The sequence below is a fragment of the Dermatophagoides farinae genome, chromosome 2 (genome assembly GCF_024713945.1).
Source record: "Dermatophagoides farinae isolate YC_2012a chromosome 2, ASM2471394v1, whole genome shotgun sequence".
Classification (NCBI taxonomy): Eukaryota; Metazoa; Arthropoda; class Arachnida; order Sarcoptiformes; family Pyroglyphidae; genus Dermatophagoides; species Dermatophagoides farinae.
The window spans coordinates 5,435,662-5,455,929 of record NC_134678.1 but is presented as its reverse complement, the minus strand read 5'-3'; the positions used below and the strand labels follow the sequence as shown (position 1 = coordinate 5,455,929).

The 20,268-nt window shown below is 30.0% G+C and overlaps 4 protein-coding genes across 6 annotated transcripts in view; 3 read left to right on the top strand and 1 right to left on the bottom strand.

Annotated features, from left to right (window-relative positions):
- LOC124492796 (uncharacterized) overlaps positions 1–10,484 on the bottom strand; it is a 37,749-nt gene extending 27,265 nt beyond the window's left edge. For both annotated transcript variants that reach the window (XM_075735497.1, XM_047055798.2), the window contains exon 1: positions 9,168–10,484. In XM_075735497.1, coding sequence (XP_075591612.1) covers positions 9,168–9,354 — 187 coding nt within the window. In that variant the 5' untranslated portion in view covers positions 9,355–10,484. The remainder of the gene's footprint in view (positions 1–9,167) is intronic.
- On the top strand, positions 4,643–5,781 carry LOC124492931 (uncharacterized). Its single transcript, XM_047055962.2, has 2 exons — positions 4,643–4,857; positions 4,912–5,781. The coding sequence occupies exon 2, from the start codon at positions 5,340–5,342 to the stop codon at positions 5,751–5,753; it is 414 nt and encodes a 137-aa protein (XP_046911918.2). The 5' UTR covers positions 4,643–4,857; positions 4,912–5,339; the 3' UTR covers positions 5,754–5,781.
- Positions 10,485–10,680: 196 nt separating the features above from the next.
- Positions 10,681–14,936, top strand: LOC124493504 (chitin deacetylase 8-like). Its single transcript, XM_075728555.1, has 6 exons — positions 10,681–10,917; positions 10,978–12,512; positions 12,599–13,205; positions 13,282–13,401; positions 13,461–14,132; positions 14,193–14,936. Exons 2-6 carry the CDS (start codon positions 12,461–12,463, stop codon positions 14,611–14,613), a joined length of 1,872 nt encoding a protein of 623 aa, XP_075584670.1. The 5' UTR covers positions 10,681–10,917; positions 10,978–12,460; the 3' UTR covers positions 14,614–14,936.
- A 291-nt stretch (positions 14,937–15,227) lies between these two features.
- Ctu1 (Cytosolic thiouridylase subunit 1) lies at positions 15,228–16,575 on the top strand. Of its 2 annotated transcripts, XM_075728459.1 has the most exons (4): positions 15,228–15,245; positions 15,336–15,406; positions 15,469–15,592; positions 15,658–16,575. In XM_075728459.1, the coding sequence occupies exons 2-4, from the start codon at positions 15,344–15,346 to the stop codon at positions 16,560–16,562; spliced, it is 1,092 nt and encodes a 363-aa protein (XP_075584574.1). In that variant the 5' UTR covers positions 15,228–15,245; positions 15,336–15,343; the 3' UTR covers positions 16,563–16,575. The 2 variants fall into 2 exon arrangements, with proteins under 2 accessions (XP_075584574.1, XP_046912554.1); XM_047056598.2 differs by lacking the exon at positions 15,228–15,245 and having other exon boundaries at positions 15,254–15,406.
- The last annotated feature ends 3,693 nt before the right edge of the window (positions 16,576–20,268 follow it).

The window sequence follows — 20,268 nt, the reverse complement described above, 5'->3', positions numbered from 1 at the left end:
CATTCATTAAATTCTACAAATCAAAAAGGATGATGATTCATGAAAAGCCGACAACAACAACAACAACAACAACTGCACACTGATAATGATTGCTACATTCAAAAAAAGGTCATTGAATTGAAATTTTTAAACAACAAAAAAATGTATGCGTATTATTAGGCGGTGTTTCAATTTCAACATTTGCATCCTATATGATAATTATACACCTTCATTCGAAATTTCAATTTTTTCTGGATATAAAATCCCGGAATAATTCAGATCCTGTCATATGGATGAATACACAAATCGACAAACACACACACTCTTGAATTCATGCAATGAATTAGAGATCTGAATTTGTCAGCAAAAAAAAAAAAAGAATAGACATCCACATTTTCAAACAAATCAAACATTGCAACCAGATATTGTAATGTGTCATTGTTGTCTGCTTAATGATGATAATGATGAGTTCTCATCATCAAAACGAATGATATGACTGACTATCTAAGGAAAAAAAACACCCATTAATGATTATTATCTAATTGCTTCGATCGTTGGCAGGGACAAAACGGACATCCATCCATAGCATATACATGGTATGGATGAGAATAATTATTTCTGATGATATGAACGTACAACGATCAAAAATCATGATCATGATGATGTTGTTGGTGTATGATGATGATGGATTGCACATTTATGATGGATAATTTTACCAACAATGATGATGATCATGATGGCTACGACAATAGTCACGATGATGATGATGATGTGAATGTTCATTGATTGAAAAGATATAGTTACTATTGCTAAGTAATGTGTGTGTGATAAACGATGTATAAAAAAATAAGAATTATAATCACATCATCATCATAATCACTAAAATTAGCAAAAATTGAATTATAATAATAAATGGCCAAGTTACTATATCGGTTTGAAATTCGAGAATCGATCATTATGCGATGATGATGATGATGATAATAATGATTGGAGATCATTGAACGAATACAAATTCAATTTGAAGCAAAACAAGAATCTTTGCTGTTTGTTGTAGTTGTCAACACCATCATCATTTGGGCAGATAGTAAAGATCAATCATTCTTTGTTCCATATATTCCATGTAATCAATGAAAAACACAAAAGAAACAAAGAATTATTTCGAATGATCGAAAGTCAAATTAAATTTATGAACAAAAAAAATTATTCCTGAAGCAAAAAAAAACATATGGAATTATTATTAATTTTATATTCATTCAAACATTTCATTATTAATCAAAAATAATTAACAATAGAATTTTCATTATTCACAATGAATATGAATATTGAAATTGAATAAATGATAAACAGTTTGTTCGTTGGCGAATATAATAGTAGTAGTAGGCAAATATTTGCATTCTGAATGGGAATCAAATAGAGAAATGGAATGAAATTACCACACACACACACACACACACAACATAGAATATGCAAAAGAATTCCAACATTTGAACATTTTGGATTTGATTCACACATCATTCAATTCCATTCATTCATTCATTCATCCATCCATTCATCTGTTCATCAATAAGACTTATGTGATCACAGATATAGAACTTGAAAACGAAACTAATTTGACTAATGGATGTTTGTGTTCGTGTGTGTGTGTGTGTGTATGTGATGAATTCTTTTCACATCCAAAAAAAAAACATTTTCGTATAGAGATTGATGACATTAGTGTGTGTGTGTAAAAATCTATACATTGACTTACTTATTTAAGATCAAATAAGTAAGTCAATGTATAGATTTTTTCTACTTCTTTACTGTAACAATTTTTATTTTATTACAAACATCAATTGAATGATGATGATGATGATCCATCAACATATGTGGATGCTCTAATTTCTTAAAAGAATGAAAATCTATGTCTTGATTTGTGCGTGAACAAACGCACACACAGGCACAGACACAGGAAGAGTCAATCAAAACAGCATCGTTAATCTATTATTATTTGTTATTAGACAATTTGTGAATAACATTATGGTTTTTTTTTTGAGGGTGAGGGGTTTCCAAGTTCCTAATCTCTTTTCTTTTTTGGTCATTCATTTCAAACAATAAAAATGATTCGTTTGTTAAGTTCCAATAAAAATTTGTTGGATCACCAAGACAGAAAAAAAAATATAATACAAAAGAGGTGACAAAATACAATGGGAATTGGAGAAAAGAAAACTTGTCAAATGACAGAAAAGTTTTTTTTTCCATTTCCACATTTTCGATTTTGATGGACGATAAAACACATGATGAAATGGTCCCCTTTATTTCGTTGAAATACTCTTCAAATATGAAATAAAGTTCCAATAACAAAAAAATAGGGTCATATAATGCGTGTTTGGACAATAGGACCCAAGAGAGAGAGAGAGAGAAAGAGCTTAGATTCATTGTCATCATCATCATCATCATCATAATCATTACATTGGTTGACAATCTTTTTCTAGTCACTAATTTTTTATTATAAGCGATCCAAATCTAAAATGTAAACGGAAGACCAAAATAAAAAAACAAAAAATTTCCATATTGTTAGTGGGGAAAAAAAATCTTGGCAAATAAAATTATGGTTATTTTTTTTGAAAAAAAAACCATAATCATCACCAACCATCATCGTTTTATCGTTCATCATCGACATAACTATAGATAGAATAGCACAGAGACAATAGTTTTCATTATGAAAAAAAAAGTTTTTTTTCTCATTTTCTAAAAAATCTTTCAATCATTTTTTTTCGGTGTAAGGGGGAGTTGTCATTTTTTTCTGTTATTATTGTTTTCAAAAAAAAACTTTTCATGTTAAAAAACAACAACAAAATTCTGTCTATGCAGATATGATGTGTTCATACAGAGTTTTACCACCGAAATATAACTGTCAAATATTGTATGTGTGTGTGTGTGTGTGTCTTTTGCTATACACAATGGTAGTGAGATTAAATCTTTGTTTTTTTTCTCTATCTCGTAATGTATGTTGTATCTTTTGTGTATGTTTTTTTTTGAAAAAAACCTCTGTGAAATAGAAAAAATAAACTTAATCCGCGCGTTAGTGTGTGTAGTTTCCCATAGAAATGAAAACATCGAAACTTTCAAAACTGTTTTCTATAAAAAAAACACCTCCTCTCCCTCCCCTCTTTTCTCGTATTTCTGAAACCATCTACTATATCATCATATGAAAGAAAAAAAAGAGAGATGTTATCTTTACAATGAATATATCCATCAACCACCAACCAAATATACAGACTAAACATAAAGGCTTCTGTATATATATATATAAGAATAATGTCGACATAACGATGAAATCAATGAATGAGTATTATTCAAAAAAAAAGCAAAAATGTTTGGTTGGTGTGATCCGGCGACAAGAGAGATTAAAACAAAAGATTAGCTTTTAATTTTTCTACTAACATTATCACATCACTACATATTATATTTATATGGACATTTTTGATGCATTCAATATGAAGAATTGTTCAAATAAATATTACAATAAATGAAAGTTTCTTTTTGTTTTCTTTATGGGCATTATCATCATCTTCATCATCATCATCATACAGACAGACAGACAGACAGAATAAATAAGTGGAAGAGAAAGTTTTCTATTATTATATATATTTAATGTATAACTGTTGTTTGTTGGCTAAGAATAGAATCAATCAACGGGCAATCTGATAGTTGGCATTTTTTTTAATATATTACGCCAAATGTAACAAACGATGATAAAGTCAAATAGAACAACAAACGGCTTTTTCATGGATTTTCTAGAATGGTGACGAAAAAAAAAAATTGTTGCCCATTTTATATGACAAATATTGGCCATCAAAGTCAATGACTTTAATTCTTTTTTTTTCTGCAAATTATCTATACACAAAAACAGTCCAATAAAGAATCGTGAAAAAGAAAAAAAGGGATGGATAAACATAAAGAGATCTGTTAAATTGACGTAGATATTCACTAGCGTATTAAGACCAAATAAACATAAACAAGAAGCAAAGCAAAGTTCGTTTATTTAATGTTCTATAACTATTACGTATGCTTTTTAAAACAATTAATTTTTTTTTTGTTTTTTCACCACTTTTTTGAAATAAAAAATTCAAATTTATTGAAAAATGTAAACCACTGTAAAAATAGGAAAATGCCACCTCATTAGTTGGTCAATCTTTTGTTGATCAATTTGATTGTTGTTAAGTTTTTGCAAAAAAAAAAACGTGGCCATGAGTCATAGACTTATTTTATGGCCTATGATAACAAAGAAAATTTTCTACACGATCACCACTTTCGATCAAGGACAATGATAAGGTAACTTTTACTAACATGAACCTGAAGGGTTGTTGTCGAAGTTTTGTTAATACACGTCAACATTCTATTTAATCTTTTTACTACATTAATCTGACTCTGGATATACGCATGGATTTTCTTGCAGATAGCTGTTTATCAACAAGTGTCATGGTCAAGTCATATAAAAAGCCATGCCAAACAAGCACTCGATATCATTTTTTGCTGGCTGGTCGTTATTATTCACCATCATCATTATCATCAACATTTTATTATTTTGCAACACAATTTTTTAGATATGACCAAGAACGACCAAATCGCGTCGTTGCGATACCATTTACAGAATTTGTTCGTATCGATCGACTCTGGAAATGATTTGAAATTCATCCAGAACTACAAAAAATATGTTGGCAAACTCGTCAAATTTATGAAGAGATATAGATATTACGCAATGAATCTCGAAATGTTCGACGCCGTGCAAAAAAAGTGGAAGCTTTGATCAGCTCACCAGAAATTTCGTCATTGATCAAAGAATCATTGAGATCCAAATTTGATCGTGCAAATGAACTTGCTGCTGGTTTTTCAGAGGTAAATGCTTCAAGTTTTAATTATTTGTCACTACTTATAATTTTTCTTACTTAGTTAATACCGAAAAGAACATTTGACAAGAATAATGACATTGTGAAATCATTGCATGCCCTCAACAGCGGCAAGATCTCTTCGGCAAATTGCTGCAGCAAGGAATTTTGCAGTCACGTGTCATTATATCAACATATCGTTGCTGATCATTCGAATTTCTATGTCGACGACAGTATTCCTCAGAATGAATCGCCCGAAAAAAATCTAAGAAAATCACGATCAACACCATCAGGTTTAGCGTCTCAAGCAAATCAAAGAGTCGAATCAACTGGATGTATGGAGAAAAAATCATCACCAACGCTCGGCGTTGATAATCATGAAACAAACTTATCTCTTCAACGATCATCTAATGGCGAAAAATAACTGTAACAAAAATTTTTGATCATAACGTAAACTGTTCGCCACAGCAACAATCATCTTCAGTTGAATCAATGAATGGATCATCTCAAGCATTGGCCGATTCAAATGATGACAATTCTTCAGTCCGATCATTGTTACAACAAGAAGAGAATCGTAAACTTTTGAAAGATTATGATTATCAATATCGATGCCTCGATCTTATAGTCAAAAAACTTAAGGATAAGAAAGCATCAAAGCTAACTCTTCATCGCTTGACGCAAGAAAAACGCGTATTTATAGATTGGTTATTTCCATTGAATGATAATTTTTATCCATTATTTCTATTCGATAAAGATGCTGATGTACATTTCGAATTTTTCATTTTGGATCCAGAATCACCAGTCAATATTACTAATCGATCACCATGTTCGGACTTGCGAATTTTTGAACTGTCTAAATTAATCTATTCATTTGTCTATGAATATTGTAAAACTATTTCTGAATAATAGCTTTTTTTAAAACTTTTGTTTTGTTAATGAATATAAATTTTTTCGTAAAAAATATTTATTTAAAACTATCGATTGTATTGCGATATGTTGGTATGTAAGATATATGTATACAGTTGACAAGAGACAAAAACGGCGCGTTTTTTACATTTCTTTCGGTGTGTGTGTGTCTGCCCTAGTCGTTCCCGACTAGTTCTAGGAGACAAATTAAAATAAAATATTTATTATTATTAAAGTTCGTTTATTCTATAACTATTACACAATTTGGAACTATTATTCTTACAATTCTACTGATCAATTGTTGGCATAATTCATTATAATTTAACAAGATCCAAATATTACATATCAAACTTTAAATTCATCAAAGTTTGACCGATTATAATTAAGGCCAAAGGTCAGAATGGTCAAAATGGCCTAAAAATGGACATTCGTGCCAAAAAAAATAGGCTTGCCCTTTTTTCTTGAAGCTTCTGGCAAAGTTCATCATCATAATTCAGACTTTTTCAAGGGTAAAGAGATTCAAGTGATCTATTCACAATGAGAATGAATTGGATTAGATTAGATTGAATTCAATTCGATTCGATGATGATCGATGGGAACGTTCGAAATGATCGACTCTATTGAGAGTATGAAAAAAAAACTGATTGACAGCTATTTTATAACCAAAAAACAACACAATAACTCAACTCAGAAAAAATTGAAAAGACCCTAAAACTATTCAACGGTAAAGTGAGAGAGAGAGAAAAACTATAGTGAAATGACAGTGAAGTTCCATGCCCATCGGGCATGGGTCTATAAATTTTTTTTCTGTGTGTGTTCGTGTATTTGCTTGTGAGAAAGAACAAAGACCAGACAACAAAAAGCCAAACAGCTGCAATTTTTAGATGAAAAATTCACAATGAATAAATGGAAAAAAACGGCTGCTAATTAATGCGAACACATGAATATACTGTATTTATTAGCTATTCTTGTGAATTCTTAAAAAATTCTATCGTACCAGAATTTAGTTATGAATACATGAAATCGACACTGTTTTCTAACATGTGAAACAATTTATTGTTTCGGCTGTTTGCCGAGAGAAAAAGACAGCAATCTAGCCTGTTATAAATTCTATACAGTAATACCCCGCTTAACGCGGGGGTTACGTTCCAAAAATTCTGAGCGTTAAGCGAAACAGCGCTAAGCGGGGCTATCTTTACATAATGCATTTTTACCCTTCATATACAATGTAACAATGTAATGCAATGTAGGGTAATTATACAGCGTTATATCGAATCAGCGCTAAACGGGGCAGCGTTAAGCGGGGTATGAGTGTATTTGCATTATATTGCAAACGATCAGATTTCTTTAATAAAAAAAAATTTGTTTTTTCTTTATTTTTGCGTAGGCAATATACAACAACAACAACGGGGAGAATGATTGATCAGCAAAAAAAAAGAAAAAGAAAAAATTTTCTTCATCATTCAGGAAGAAGAATCTTGACTAAATTCATTCATTCATTCATTCATTTTATTCACGATCTCAACCCGATGTTAATTGGATATGTTACCATGTTACGTATTTTTTTTATTATCAAAAAAAACATCATCGGTCATGATCATGATCATGATCATCATTATCATTATTATCATCATCGGTCATGGTCGATCCGATTACCATCATCATCAAATTGAGCTTCAATTTTAATACTATAGTAATAATGAGAGAATATTATATATCGAAACCTGATGAAAGCTAACAAAAAAAAAAGAGAAAAGTAAACCTAATTAACCTATCTTATTGTTTGTTATCAATTTTCTTCTGTTCGTTGTTTACTTTTGAAGCATCACATCATCATGTTGGATAATAATTTTTCATTATTCGCTAGTCTAAAATATCCAATTATATCTTATTTTCATTTTCTCATTGATCAATTTTTTTCCCTCATTAATTAAGATGCAAACGATGATAAATACTATAGATTCGATATATAACAAATATTAAGAAAAAAAACTTTCGATGAATTTATAGTTGTTTTTTTTCTGGCTCCAAAATAGAATCGCCCTTAGGCTTCTATATTAAAAATATGTAATTCTTTATCATTTATTAATGTGATCATTCGCAATAGCAAGAAAAAAAGAAAGAAAGAAAGAAGATAGTAACCGAAACGACGAAAGAAAGAAAAAAACTTCAAGTGTTCTAGTACCGGAAAAGTTTTTTTTTCGTTTTTATTTATTGCATTTTTTTTTTGTCATCGTTGTTGTAGACTAAAATCTGTCATATTGAATCCTAATTCATTCATTCATTCATAATCAATTGGATCGATAAATATGATGCTGGAGAGAGAAAAAAAAATTGTATAGAGACATCATCATAAGAAGCCTTGAAGAGATGACAAACATTAAAAACATTGACATATTTCACATCATTTATATCAATAATATAATATAATATAATAAGCACCACCACCATCATCATAATATGGAGAACAAATAACAATAACCAAAAAAAAAAATTAACAATGACAAATATAAATTTCCTTCCGTTTATTCAAAATGAATGAACACATACACCCACGCACACACACACACAAATAATCCTATGACCAAACAATATACAGTGAGTGTAGAAAAAAAAAGATGCGGCAATTATGGAACCAATAACAACAATAACAAACAAATTTTTTTTTTGTTGTTGTTAAAAAAGCTATCATTTCATATAGTTATTTGTGCCTTTTTATTTTCATTCAACATTCATTCATATCATCATCATCAGCCAACTGTGGAATCTATGGAATTTCGTTTTTGTTTTTCCTTCCCCCTCCCCCACCATTCATTCTCAAATTCTCTATTGAATGTTGTTGATGATTGAAAATGTCTCTTATGGTGGTTCACGATGGTTTGTTGTTTATTATTTCACAAACACAATATATAAAATGGCTTTCAAATTCGATTCCACATTTTTTTTACTTTTTTTTCTATTCAATAAAAAAAAGTTGATGGAAAAATTTCTTTTTTTCTTTTTTTTTTTTTTTTGGCCATTCATTTATGGCGTCATGGCGTTGAAAGTGAACTATTCAGTTTGGCACAAAAGGCGAAAAAATTTTCTTTTTTTTCATGAATGTTGTGAATGTTCATTATTAAATAACAACCATATAAACAGCATGATGTCCGTCGCATTGCGGGATAATTATTTCCACATTTAACTAACAACAACAACAACAAGAAGAAAAAACATCATCATCATCAACGAACAAACAAAAACAGATCCAACAGGGCCAAAAAACAACAACAACAAAAAGAAATTCTGGATGAAAAAAAGCAATTTCTTATTACTTTCTACTTTTTTCGCATTTTGGTATTTAAAACATTTTATTTATTATAAATGAAATTGAATTTTGTATAGAGAAAATAGTAACAAAAAAAAACATCATACCTTCTTGTGTGATTGATCCATCGATTGGTTCAATACTGATGAATAATATTGATGAATAACATAACATCCATAATATTGGCCATTTAGTAGAATAATAATCGGGTGGCCTTATACAATGACGAAATCTTATGTTTGACCTATTGTTAGGCCTAGACCTAGAAAATGTTTCGTTTGTTGATGAGATCATTTTGTATGAACAAAATCATCAGATTTCATATACACGCACACACAAACACGTTCACCAAAGAATATGTAAAACAATCAATTGAAGAATTTATCATCTTATCAAAAAAAAAAACATTTCAACAACTATGATGACAATGAACATGACATGATGACACGTCGTACCAGATATGAACACAATGACAGCAAATATACAATGAACCGGATGATGATTATTACTTTCACGGGTGTGGTATTATTCATACACACACACACACTTGGTTCCAAACCTGTGTGTGTATATGTGCCCAAAAATCAGCCGACCAATCAGTAATATACCTAGGTCATAGGTCATCTGGTTGCATATATATATATTTTTTTTCTTTTTTTGACCCAAAAGTCATTCCATATATTCTATTCATTTTATTTCAAAACAATTATTATTCTGATGATGATGATGATTATGCATGGTATAGCCAGGTTTGGCTTGGTGTGGGTCAATTGGGTTCGGTCGGTTGGTTTGATTATTTTTTTTCCATCGAGGTAGATGATGATGATGGAGTTTTGTTTGGTTGATCGGTCAACTATAACTATGATGATGATGATAATAATAATAATGGTATAACAAAAACAAGGAATCACTATGATCCATGATAGAAAATGATTTCTAATGAGAATTTAGCGTGTCAATATTGAAACGAAAGTGTTTCGTCATCATAATCATTATCATTGTTGAATGAATGAATCCGGTATAAAGGTGGGGGTAAAAAATCTGACGGTTCGATTATGAAATAATAGCGGAAACAATCAGAATCAAAATATAATAGAATAGAATAGATAGAAACACAGGAACACAAACACACACACACACCGACAAAGTATTAGGAGCTGACTTTATGAAAATTGAAAAATTTGAATTCCAATAATCAAAACAAAAAAAAGGGGATCAGAATCTTCGGTTCTGGAACACACACACAGACAAAAAAAAACACACAGATAAGTGATTAAATTGTTCGAAGTTTTTTTTTCATCAATTCAAAATGAATAGAGTAATAAAAAAAATTTGTAGTCATCGTCGACGACGTTATTCTTCATTCATTTCTGTGATTTTCACAATCCTGTCTGTTCATTTTGAATGTGGTGTTGTGTTTGTGCAGAGCTGTGGTATTCGAACCAAACTTTTGAAATTATTTCTATCAATGAATCCTATTTTTTTTTATGTTTTACTACTACCACCCATTTTAGTCAATTGCTAGTGGTTTAAGAATATGTTAGAAAATAGATTGATTGCTTATTATGTGTATATATTGCAATGAAATATGAGGATGCGTAATAATGAAAAAAAAAGAATCATGATGTTTCATGATTAAGATTAAATACATGATGATGATGATAATTCGGATCGATTACAAATAGTTTGTGGTTTTGTCCGTGATTGTCGTGTTTTATATTCCAACATTCCATTGTCATTTTGGATGATGATTCGATCAAACAAAAAAAAATGTCAATCGAATAATAATGATATTTAAACGGTATTGATGACAATTTTTTCATTGTTGAAATCGTTACAAACAATATATGACAAACGGTATGTGATTTGAAAAGAATATTCTGATCACGTAATTAACGATTCATCACAATTTTGTAGATAATTTGATCAATGTATACCATTCCTCATAGATGATTGTCTCACATTCATGAAGAGCTATTGAAAGATAATATTCATCCACATCCAATAGAATTTTTGAAATGGCTATTCAACCAAAGAAAAAATGGTAAAAAAAAGTGAAAAAAATGAATTTGGATATTTTACCGATTTGGACCGATTTAACATCTCGATCAGCTGTATCGCCATCTTTGAGTTACAATTCGAACTTATCAAAAAAAAAACAACATCGTACAAAAATTTTCCGGTTTTCTGTTATTGAAAATTTTATTTTACTTCAAAAATTTAAACACCTGAAAGAGTTATAAATAGCTTGAAGAAAATTTACACCCACACACACACTGACACATACTGTCAAACAGTTATACGCCCATTGTCAAGCTCAATCAATTTGATTATTTGTTTTTTTTTTTTTCGTTACCATTTTATCATTTCAACAAGATTGCCATCGTCATCACACCTATCCATTCAATTACAAGATAGTGATCCTATGATTTATACATGAATTTTTTTTTCTATGAAACCGGTCCATAAATATCTTGACACATGAAATGAAAAGAGCAAGATCAAATTAATGATAAAGATCATACAACATTAAATAGTGAAGAGCAATTGATCTAGTTTGTATTAAACTGTCACAGATTCAAACGAAAAAAAAATGCAGACAATTGTGATTGAATGGACAGTGAGAAAAAAAAACACGAATGAGAAATTTTAAGCTTGTCAAATGAAATAAAGACAGAGAGAGAGAGAGAGAGATGGTCCAAAATAAATCTAGGATAGTAGTGTGTATATGGATCATCAAAACAGCAACAACAAGTTGGACAAACTTTCTCTCATCCTGGCCAATCTTATATTCAATAGACCGAAGTCGATATTGAGAGAGAGAGAGAGAGAGAAAGAAAGATGAAAAATAAAAAAAAAGTTGGTTCTCATTGAAGAAAAAGGCCATCTTTGTAATGACTCTATAGACACCGATTGGCATACATTAAATATCGAGAATAATTTTAATTTCTGTCTTTGATTTGTTTGAATTTTGTGTCAAATTGTTAATTAATAATCTTTGTGTGTGTGTATAGATATATTGCATGTACATTAAAAAATTAATTTGATTTAATTAAAAAATAAAAACAAATTAATCAATCGTTCCAAAATTGTCAATTCAACCATAACAACACACACAAGAAGCTATTTTCTCTATTCATCTTCTGAACAAAGCTCGTGGCATCTAAATTGAACGGGAAGTGTATGTGTGTGGATCAATACAAAATTGAAATTTTGTTTCTTACGGAAAAGAAGAACAAAAAAAAATCAAAATCGTGATATGAATACATGCTTTTTTTCTGTTTAGTTTGCTATCTGAAATCCTTACTAAGTGATCCTTCAAAGAACAATCGCCCATTACAAGGTGTGTGTGTGTTTTGTTATCTTCAATTCTCACCTTGTGGCTAATGAGACACAAAAAATGTTTGGAAAAAATTTGAAAATTTTTATCTTTGTCTTTCTTTCCATTTTTGGTAAATAATTTTTTTTTGTTCATTTTACTTAAATCCCGATCAATGAATATTAATTAAATTTTTTTTTGTTGTTGATCATTCTAAAGCTATTTCACATGGACAACGATCACGAGGTTCAACATCATCTTCATCATCATCACAACAGCCATCATCATCGAGACAATTTTCTCGAGGGCAACCAGAATCATTACCAAACATCAATTCACCACCACCATTAACTTCGAATCCAGATCCAGATGATGATGATTCACATGGAAATTCCGGTGCAGATTTTACCTGTCCAAAATCTGATGGTCTTTTTGCTGATCCAAATAATTGTCGAAAATTTAATCTTTGTGGTAATTGGCGTTCATGGAGTCAAACTTGTCCACCATCATTATATTTTGATGCAAAATTGAAATATTGTACATTCAAAACGGATCAACTGACTTGTGGTCCAATTGATGAAGCTGAAGTTCGTGCAGAAGAACGTGAATTAAGTCAAGATGCCTTACCACCATGTGTTCTTGATGATTGTCGTTTACCGAATTGTTTTTGTACGAATGATGGAACCTTAATACCGGCCAACATTCCACCGAGTCAAACACCACAAATGGTTTTAATAAGCTTTAGTGGAGCTCTAAATGATTTAGTTTATGATCATTATCGTCGAGTATTGGGATATGGAAATCGTTTTAATTCACAACAATCTAGGTAATAATAATCACAGTCATTATTATTATTATTATTATCATATTAAGTTTTATATTGTGTAAATTCTTTGTCATAGACGAAATCCTAATGGATGTGGAATTCGCGCCACATTTTTCATTAATCATGAATATTCAAATTATGCACAAATTCAATGGTTTGCAGCACAAGGTCATGAAATGGCCGTCCATTCAATCACGTGAGTAAATTCACCTTACCTAATTACTGGAAATAAAATGATTTCATTTTCTTCATTAGACATCGCCAACCAGAAACATGGTGGACTGATCATGCAAACTATTCAGAGTGGGCCGAAGAAATGATTGGTATGCGAGAAATCATGATTGCAAATGCTGGTGGTACGACAACGACTCCAGTATTGACTCGTGAAAATATTGTGGGAATGCGTGCTCCATATATTCGTCCAGGTGGCAATTCCATGTTTGAAATGGCTCATGATTTTGGTTTCCTTTATGATTCCAGTATTGCTGCACCAAGAGGAACACCACCATATTGGCCATTTACATATGATTATCGACAACCATTTGATTGTTCAAATCAACCTAAAAAAGATGAAAGTCGACGTTTCGGCCCAACCGATGATGATTCTGGTTATGGACGTGGTGGTTTTGGATCTGGTCGAGGTAGTAGCAATCGCGGTGCTCGTGCGAAACGTCAAACACCATTTTTGGGACGTCCACTCAAATGTCCTACACGATCTTTTCCTGGATTGTGGGAGGTTCCAATCAATCCATTGTATAATGAATTTAATACCTGTCATCATGCTGATCAATGTGTGTTTCCTGCTGCATCGGATGATGATGACATAGAATCAATTGTTGATTTTTTAAAAGAAAATTTTGATCGACATTACAACACAAATCGTGCACCATTTCAACTTAATTTCCATGTTACATGGTTTACTCAAAAGTAATTTATCATTGCAATTTCATCGAATGTTTTTAAAAATATTTTTTTGTTTTGTTTCAGACGAAATGTTCGTGCATTGAATCGTTTCCTTGACCACATTCAATCATTGAAAGATGTATGGTTTGTAACATTTCAACAGATGTTGTCTTGGGTTCGAAATCCAAAACCGGCTAGTGAATCAAGTTTTCCATGTGAAAATAATTCTACCGTTTATTCTTGTAGCCGGCCACATACCTGTGTATTGAAACATTATTTAAATAAAGATAATTCAGCAGCAAGTGAAGATAATTATTCACGTACGGATACTCGCTATATGCCGGTTTGTCATTCATCTTTATGTCCACAACAATATCAATGGTACGGTAATACGGCTGGACGAAAACGAAACTTTAAAACAATTATGCAATTGATTGAAGAAAATCCACCACCATCACCATCCGAGTCGGTTGACGGTAGCCCAATAGGAGTGGATGGACAATAAGAATTTCCTCTATTTTTATTCTCTCATTCAAATTGTATTATCAACTCGTTTTATCTGAAATCAGGATTTTCATTTCACTATTTTTTTTGCGAATTTCGTCACAATCACTTCTATGATTTTTGTAATTTTGATTTAGAGATTTTCATTTGTGTATTTTTCTTTTACCTACCATGATAAGACTACGTATACGTACATTATTTATTCCAATTGTGAAATCAAATACAGAAATGTGTCCATTCTCTAATGTTATTAACATCAAGAAAAAAAATGTATAAAAAAATTTCAAATTCAAACAACAAAAAAAAAATATTTCTTCACAAAAACTTGCCAAACATTTTCTCCCACTTTTCTTTATCGAACGATCGATCGATAAAGATAAGATTTGCCATTTTCAATGATGATCAAAATGAATGAAACCTTGGCCAGATTTCATTTGTTGATGATGTAGAAAATGTGTGAATGTTTAAAAATATGAATTTACATAGAGTTCCAATCAAGTGAATATGTCGTAATACCTGTTTTTTATTCAATATTGAATAAAACTTGACTCGGGGCTGCGCGAAAATTTAAACACAAAAAATCTTTGCAGAAATTCAATCACAATTGGAATCAAGGAAAAGTTTCCCGAAAATGTTTTTTATTATTAATTCTTTATATATTCGATGCATGCACATGTTTATAAAATTGTTATTTTGAATTTTATTGATTTTTATTAAAAACAGAATTAGCGATGAGTATAATTAATTGTAGTCGATGTAAAACGGCAAGGGCCAATGTCAAACGTTCGAAAACGGTATGATATATATAAATTGCTATTAGATTATAATGAATGATACTGATTTTTTTTTATTGCAGATCGATTGTTTATGTAAAGAATGTTTTTTTTATTGTTTCGAAACGGAAATTCATGAGACTATTATTCGTGGAAAATTATTTCATCGTGGTGAAAAAGTAGCAATAGCTGCTTCGGGTGGAAAAGGTTTTAACTTATTGAAAAACATAAACATGTAATGATGCTAATGATTTTAAATCATCGAAATACAGATTCCACAGTATTAGCATATATTGTGAAATTGCTCAACGATCGTCATGATTATGGTCTTGATTTATTTCTTCTGTCGATTGATGAAGGTATTACGGGTTATCGTGATGATTCCCTCGATACAGTCAAACAAAATCAAATTGATTATGGTATACCATTGAAAATACTAAGCTATCGAGATTTATATGGCTGGACAATGGATGAAATCGTACGAGCTACCGGAGTAAAAAATAACTGTACATTTTGTGGTGTATTTCGTCGCCAAGCTTTGGATCGTGGAGCTATGTTATTAAAGTGTGATACAATCGTTACTGGACATAATGCCGATGATTTAGCCGAAACAATACTAATGAACATTCTTCGTGGTGATATAGCTCGATTAGGACGTTCAGCACGTATAATTACAGATGTCACTGATGAAACTGAAACCGGTTGGTGTATAAGACGTGCTAAACCATTCAAATATACATATGAAAAAGAGATTGTTCTCTATGCACGTTTTAAACAATTGAAATATTTTAGTACCGAATGTATCTATTCACCTATGGCATATCGTGGCTATGCACGTGAACATTTAAAACAATTGGAAAAAATTCGTCCATCCGTCATATTGGATATTATAAAATCTGGCGAATGTTTTGATGTCAGAAATTCAATCACTAGAAATAATACGGACATTACGAATCGTTTGAAATCCAAAGGAATCTGTCAACGTTGTGGATACATTTCTAGCCAGGATATTTGTAAAGCATGTATTCTATTGGAAGGTTTGAATTCTGGACGACCACGATTAGGGATCAGTAAAACGAGTAAAATTGAAAAAGCTACCAAAAATTATTCATGTGATAATTCTTCCAAATTGAATTGTATTTGTCAAGATTCATTGACAAAAAACGATGGTGATTAAATTTTTTATTTAATTGTAAAAATTGTCAACCAATTTTCAATTTTATTCTTCTCACTACGTCCACCAGATGGCGAATCTATTTTCTGTTTTTAGCTATGATACTGATTTTATTCGAATTTTTTTTTTTTGAATTTATTGTTCATCTTTCATACTGATATAATGATGCCAAAGGGCATTTATGAAATGAAAAAAAAGATATATTTTTCCATTTACCATGATGATCATCATCAAATTTCTATTATATATTGATTTGCGATCCAAATATTTGACAATTTGAAATTCAATTATGTCATTCAAACGGATGTCATAGTAAATCAGTGAAAAAAAATGTGAATAAATTTCAATTTCATGTGAATCATCAATTCATACCTGCTGAATGTGTTCGTTTGATCACGACAATCTTTTCTATTGTTCAAATGTTTTGTTTCAAATCTAGTTACTGTGGTGATCAAAACATCCGGAATATTGTATTCTATGTATCGTTAGTGATGTGATGAACAATAGTATTTTTTGAATTCTGAAAATTCTTTCACGTTGATGATGAATAACAAAACAAAAAATTCAAAATTATACTTTGTTATACATTGTTTACCCTAAATAAATATAAAAAAAGAGAACAAAATTTGAATCAATAAAACAAAATATATTTGATTGTTTGAACTTTCAGACGATTGCTATTGTTGTTGTTGTTGTTGAGTTCAAAACAAACGGTTTTTCCAGTCCGTTTTTTTCCTTCTATTTATATTGTTGAAACAGTAGATATTTTAGGCATCACTAACAATGATTTAGGATGAAAGATTTTCTGACATTTCGTTTACACACACTCACACACACACACATGAACTTGGACGATTATTGATGAATCTTTTTTTTTTGGTTCCCGGGTCATTCATTTCTCTCTCTGTGTGTGTGTGTGTGTGTTCATGATTTTGGAATCTATTTTTTTGATTCTATAGACAGGGAAAAAAGAAGAAGAATGATCATCCAATTCAAAATTGGTTCATTTTTTTGGGTCGTTTTATTCTTGATTTGTTTTTTTTTCACATCCTATTAGAAGAAACTTGCATTTCCTTTACCGAAAATATCGAAAAGGTTGCAATTTTTTCCGTCTTTCATTTCAATTCCATACCATTTTTTTGTTTTGTTTTTGTTTTGTTTCCATTCATCGTTTTTCTGATTCTGATTCTCTCTCTGTATCTCACTTCCAATTCATTTATATTGTTTCCAAGTAAATATTTCATGTTTGTCAGCATATGTGTGATAATGATGACGGGTGAAAATGAATCAAACAATAAACAAAATGTATTATAACATATGGTGAGACAGAACCAAAAAAAAAAAAAAAATATAGAATACCATTTTATGTAGAAATTATTATATGGATATTTCTAAATTGCATTAATAAGAGAAAATGTCCATATAAATATCAAAAATTGTCCAAATATTTATGTGTTTAGTTTATTCTTGATTCTTGATGATATCTTTTATCTTTCCCTCCCCTTTTTTTGTTTCTATAAAACAAATGATTCATTTATTTCATTACTATTTTCACCTATTTTATTCTACATTAATTTTATTTTCCCTTTCACCATAATATTCTACTTGTCCGGACATTGATAATTGCAATGATAAATTATTGTTTGATTGTTGCAATTTTTTTTTTTTTGCTTCAAAGTTTTTAATACATTTTGCTTTGAATAATAAAATTGATTATTTTTTTGTGCTGATACAAACATTTATCGATTTATCGTTCCAAAAACCATTCTCATCATTGATGATGATGATGTTTATCGAATTGAATGAATAATTCAACATTGTTCAATAAAACGTATGGATTCAATTTTTGGTGATTGTCATCATCACCCAAAGATCATCATCATCATTATCTGGTTGTTTTCCATCATCATCTTATAATAATGCACCTGTTTTTCTGTTAAATCCATGTTTAATTTTGTTTTTATCGTATGATTTGGTTAGAATAATTAGTTTTATTCCTTACATATAGATAGATATATTGAATGGTTCACATTTTTTTTTATTTATTTATTTATAATAAGCAAAATTTATCATTATGAAATATTATGTAATCAAGATGAAAGAATTTTTAAAGAAAGAGAAAAAATTTTAAATTTTAAATTTTTTTTCTCTTTCGTTCTTCATTTTTGATTCCCATTTTCCATTCTATCGCTTTCGGTTGTTGTCGTTGTTGTTGTTGTTGTTGTTGTTGTTGAAAATGATTTATCACTCCAGGATAAAGATTTTGCTAAGTTGTTTTTCATGAATTTCATTATGTATGTATATACATTATAATTTGCAAATGGCAATGAAAAATACAGAAAAAAAACTTTGCTTTTAAAAATAAATATCATGAAATCTTTCTGATGGATGAAATAAAAAAAAAATCAAAGTAGATTTGAAACAGGAATGTGAACAGAATCAGAATTCATCATTTTCAAATTTATTTCTTCTTTTTTTTTGGCTAGAAATGGTAAAAAAATTTTCTTTTTCATTTTTTTTTTTGCTAATTTCTTAGTTCATTATCATTATACATTCATACAACTAGTGCACAAACTATTTCATCATTCAGAATCAGAATATTCATTTTTGTTGATTTTTCGTTAGTTATTCGTTGCGTTTGTTCATACACAACAAATTCATATGGTGTCTGGTTTCAATCATAATCATAATCATAATCGTTATCCTAAAAATTCTGCAATGAAATTTGTCATCATTTTTTTTCCTTATAATATTCATCGAGAATGAAAATTTTTTGGATAAATCGTAAAAAAAATTCATTCCATATTTTTTTTTTTTTTTTTTTTTTTGCTCATAGATTTTTGCTACAATGTGAAATCAATTTTTCTTCTTTTCTCACATCCATTCATGAATCATGATTCCCATTAGTTGTTCGTTTTTTCTATGGTTAATATTTTTAATTCCATCCATCTTTTTCAAAATGACGATAATGAAAATATATCATTTTTGTATTTCTTTCTAAAACAATCTAATACTTTTATTCTTTATACTTGACTATCATTATTGATCCAGAATAAAATATTTGCAAATCGATTGTTATGATGATGATGATAGAATGATGTGGATTATTCTTGAGATTTATTCGTAAAGTTAGAATACTGTAATTAATCAAAATTGATGATTATAATGATGATGGTGAAGAAAGTTGAATTTGTTTTTTCAAAATATTATACCCTCCGAGCGCGTGTGTGTGTGTATGTGTTTGGTTCCTTAATTATTCTGGAAAGAAAAGTTTTTTTTTCTTTCATTGTCCTTGGTCTTGAACTTGAAGTTTCACTTAATTGCTATCAATTGCTATTGAAAAAAAAAATTCATTCTATAATATTTGAATAAATGGAATTTGCTTGAATTTGTCAATGTCACATATGTTCGCATATAAAATATATGCCCTTGTCAAAGATGATGATGATCATCATCATCATGGTTCTTGATCGATGTTTTTCCACTTTTTTTCCATTCATATGTTTCGGTGTTTGTATGTCCACATTTATGTTTGAAATTTTGTTGTTGTTATTTTTTTTTATCTTGTTTCATATGTGGCACTCCACCCAACAAAACAAAAATGGATTATTCTTTGATAACAGAATTTTTTTTCTTTTCATTTTATGTTTGAAACCCCAATTAATATATTACTAACATTATTGTCATGAATACAATAAATTATTTATTT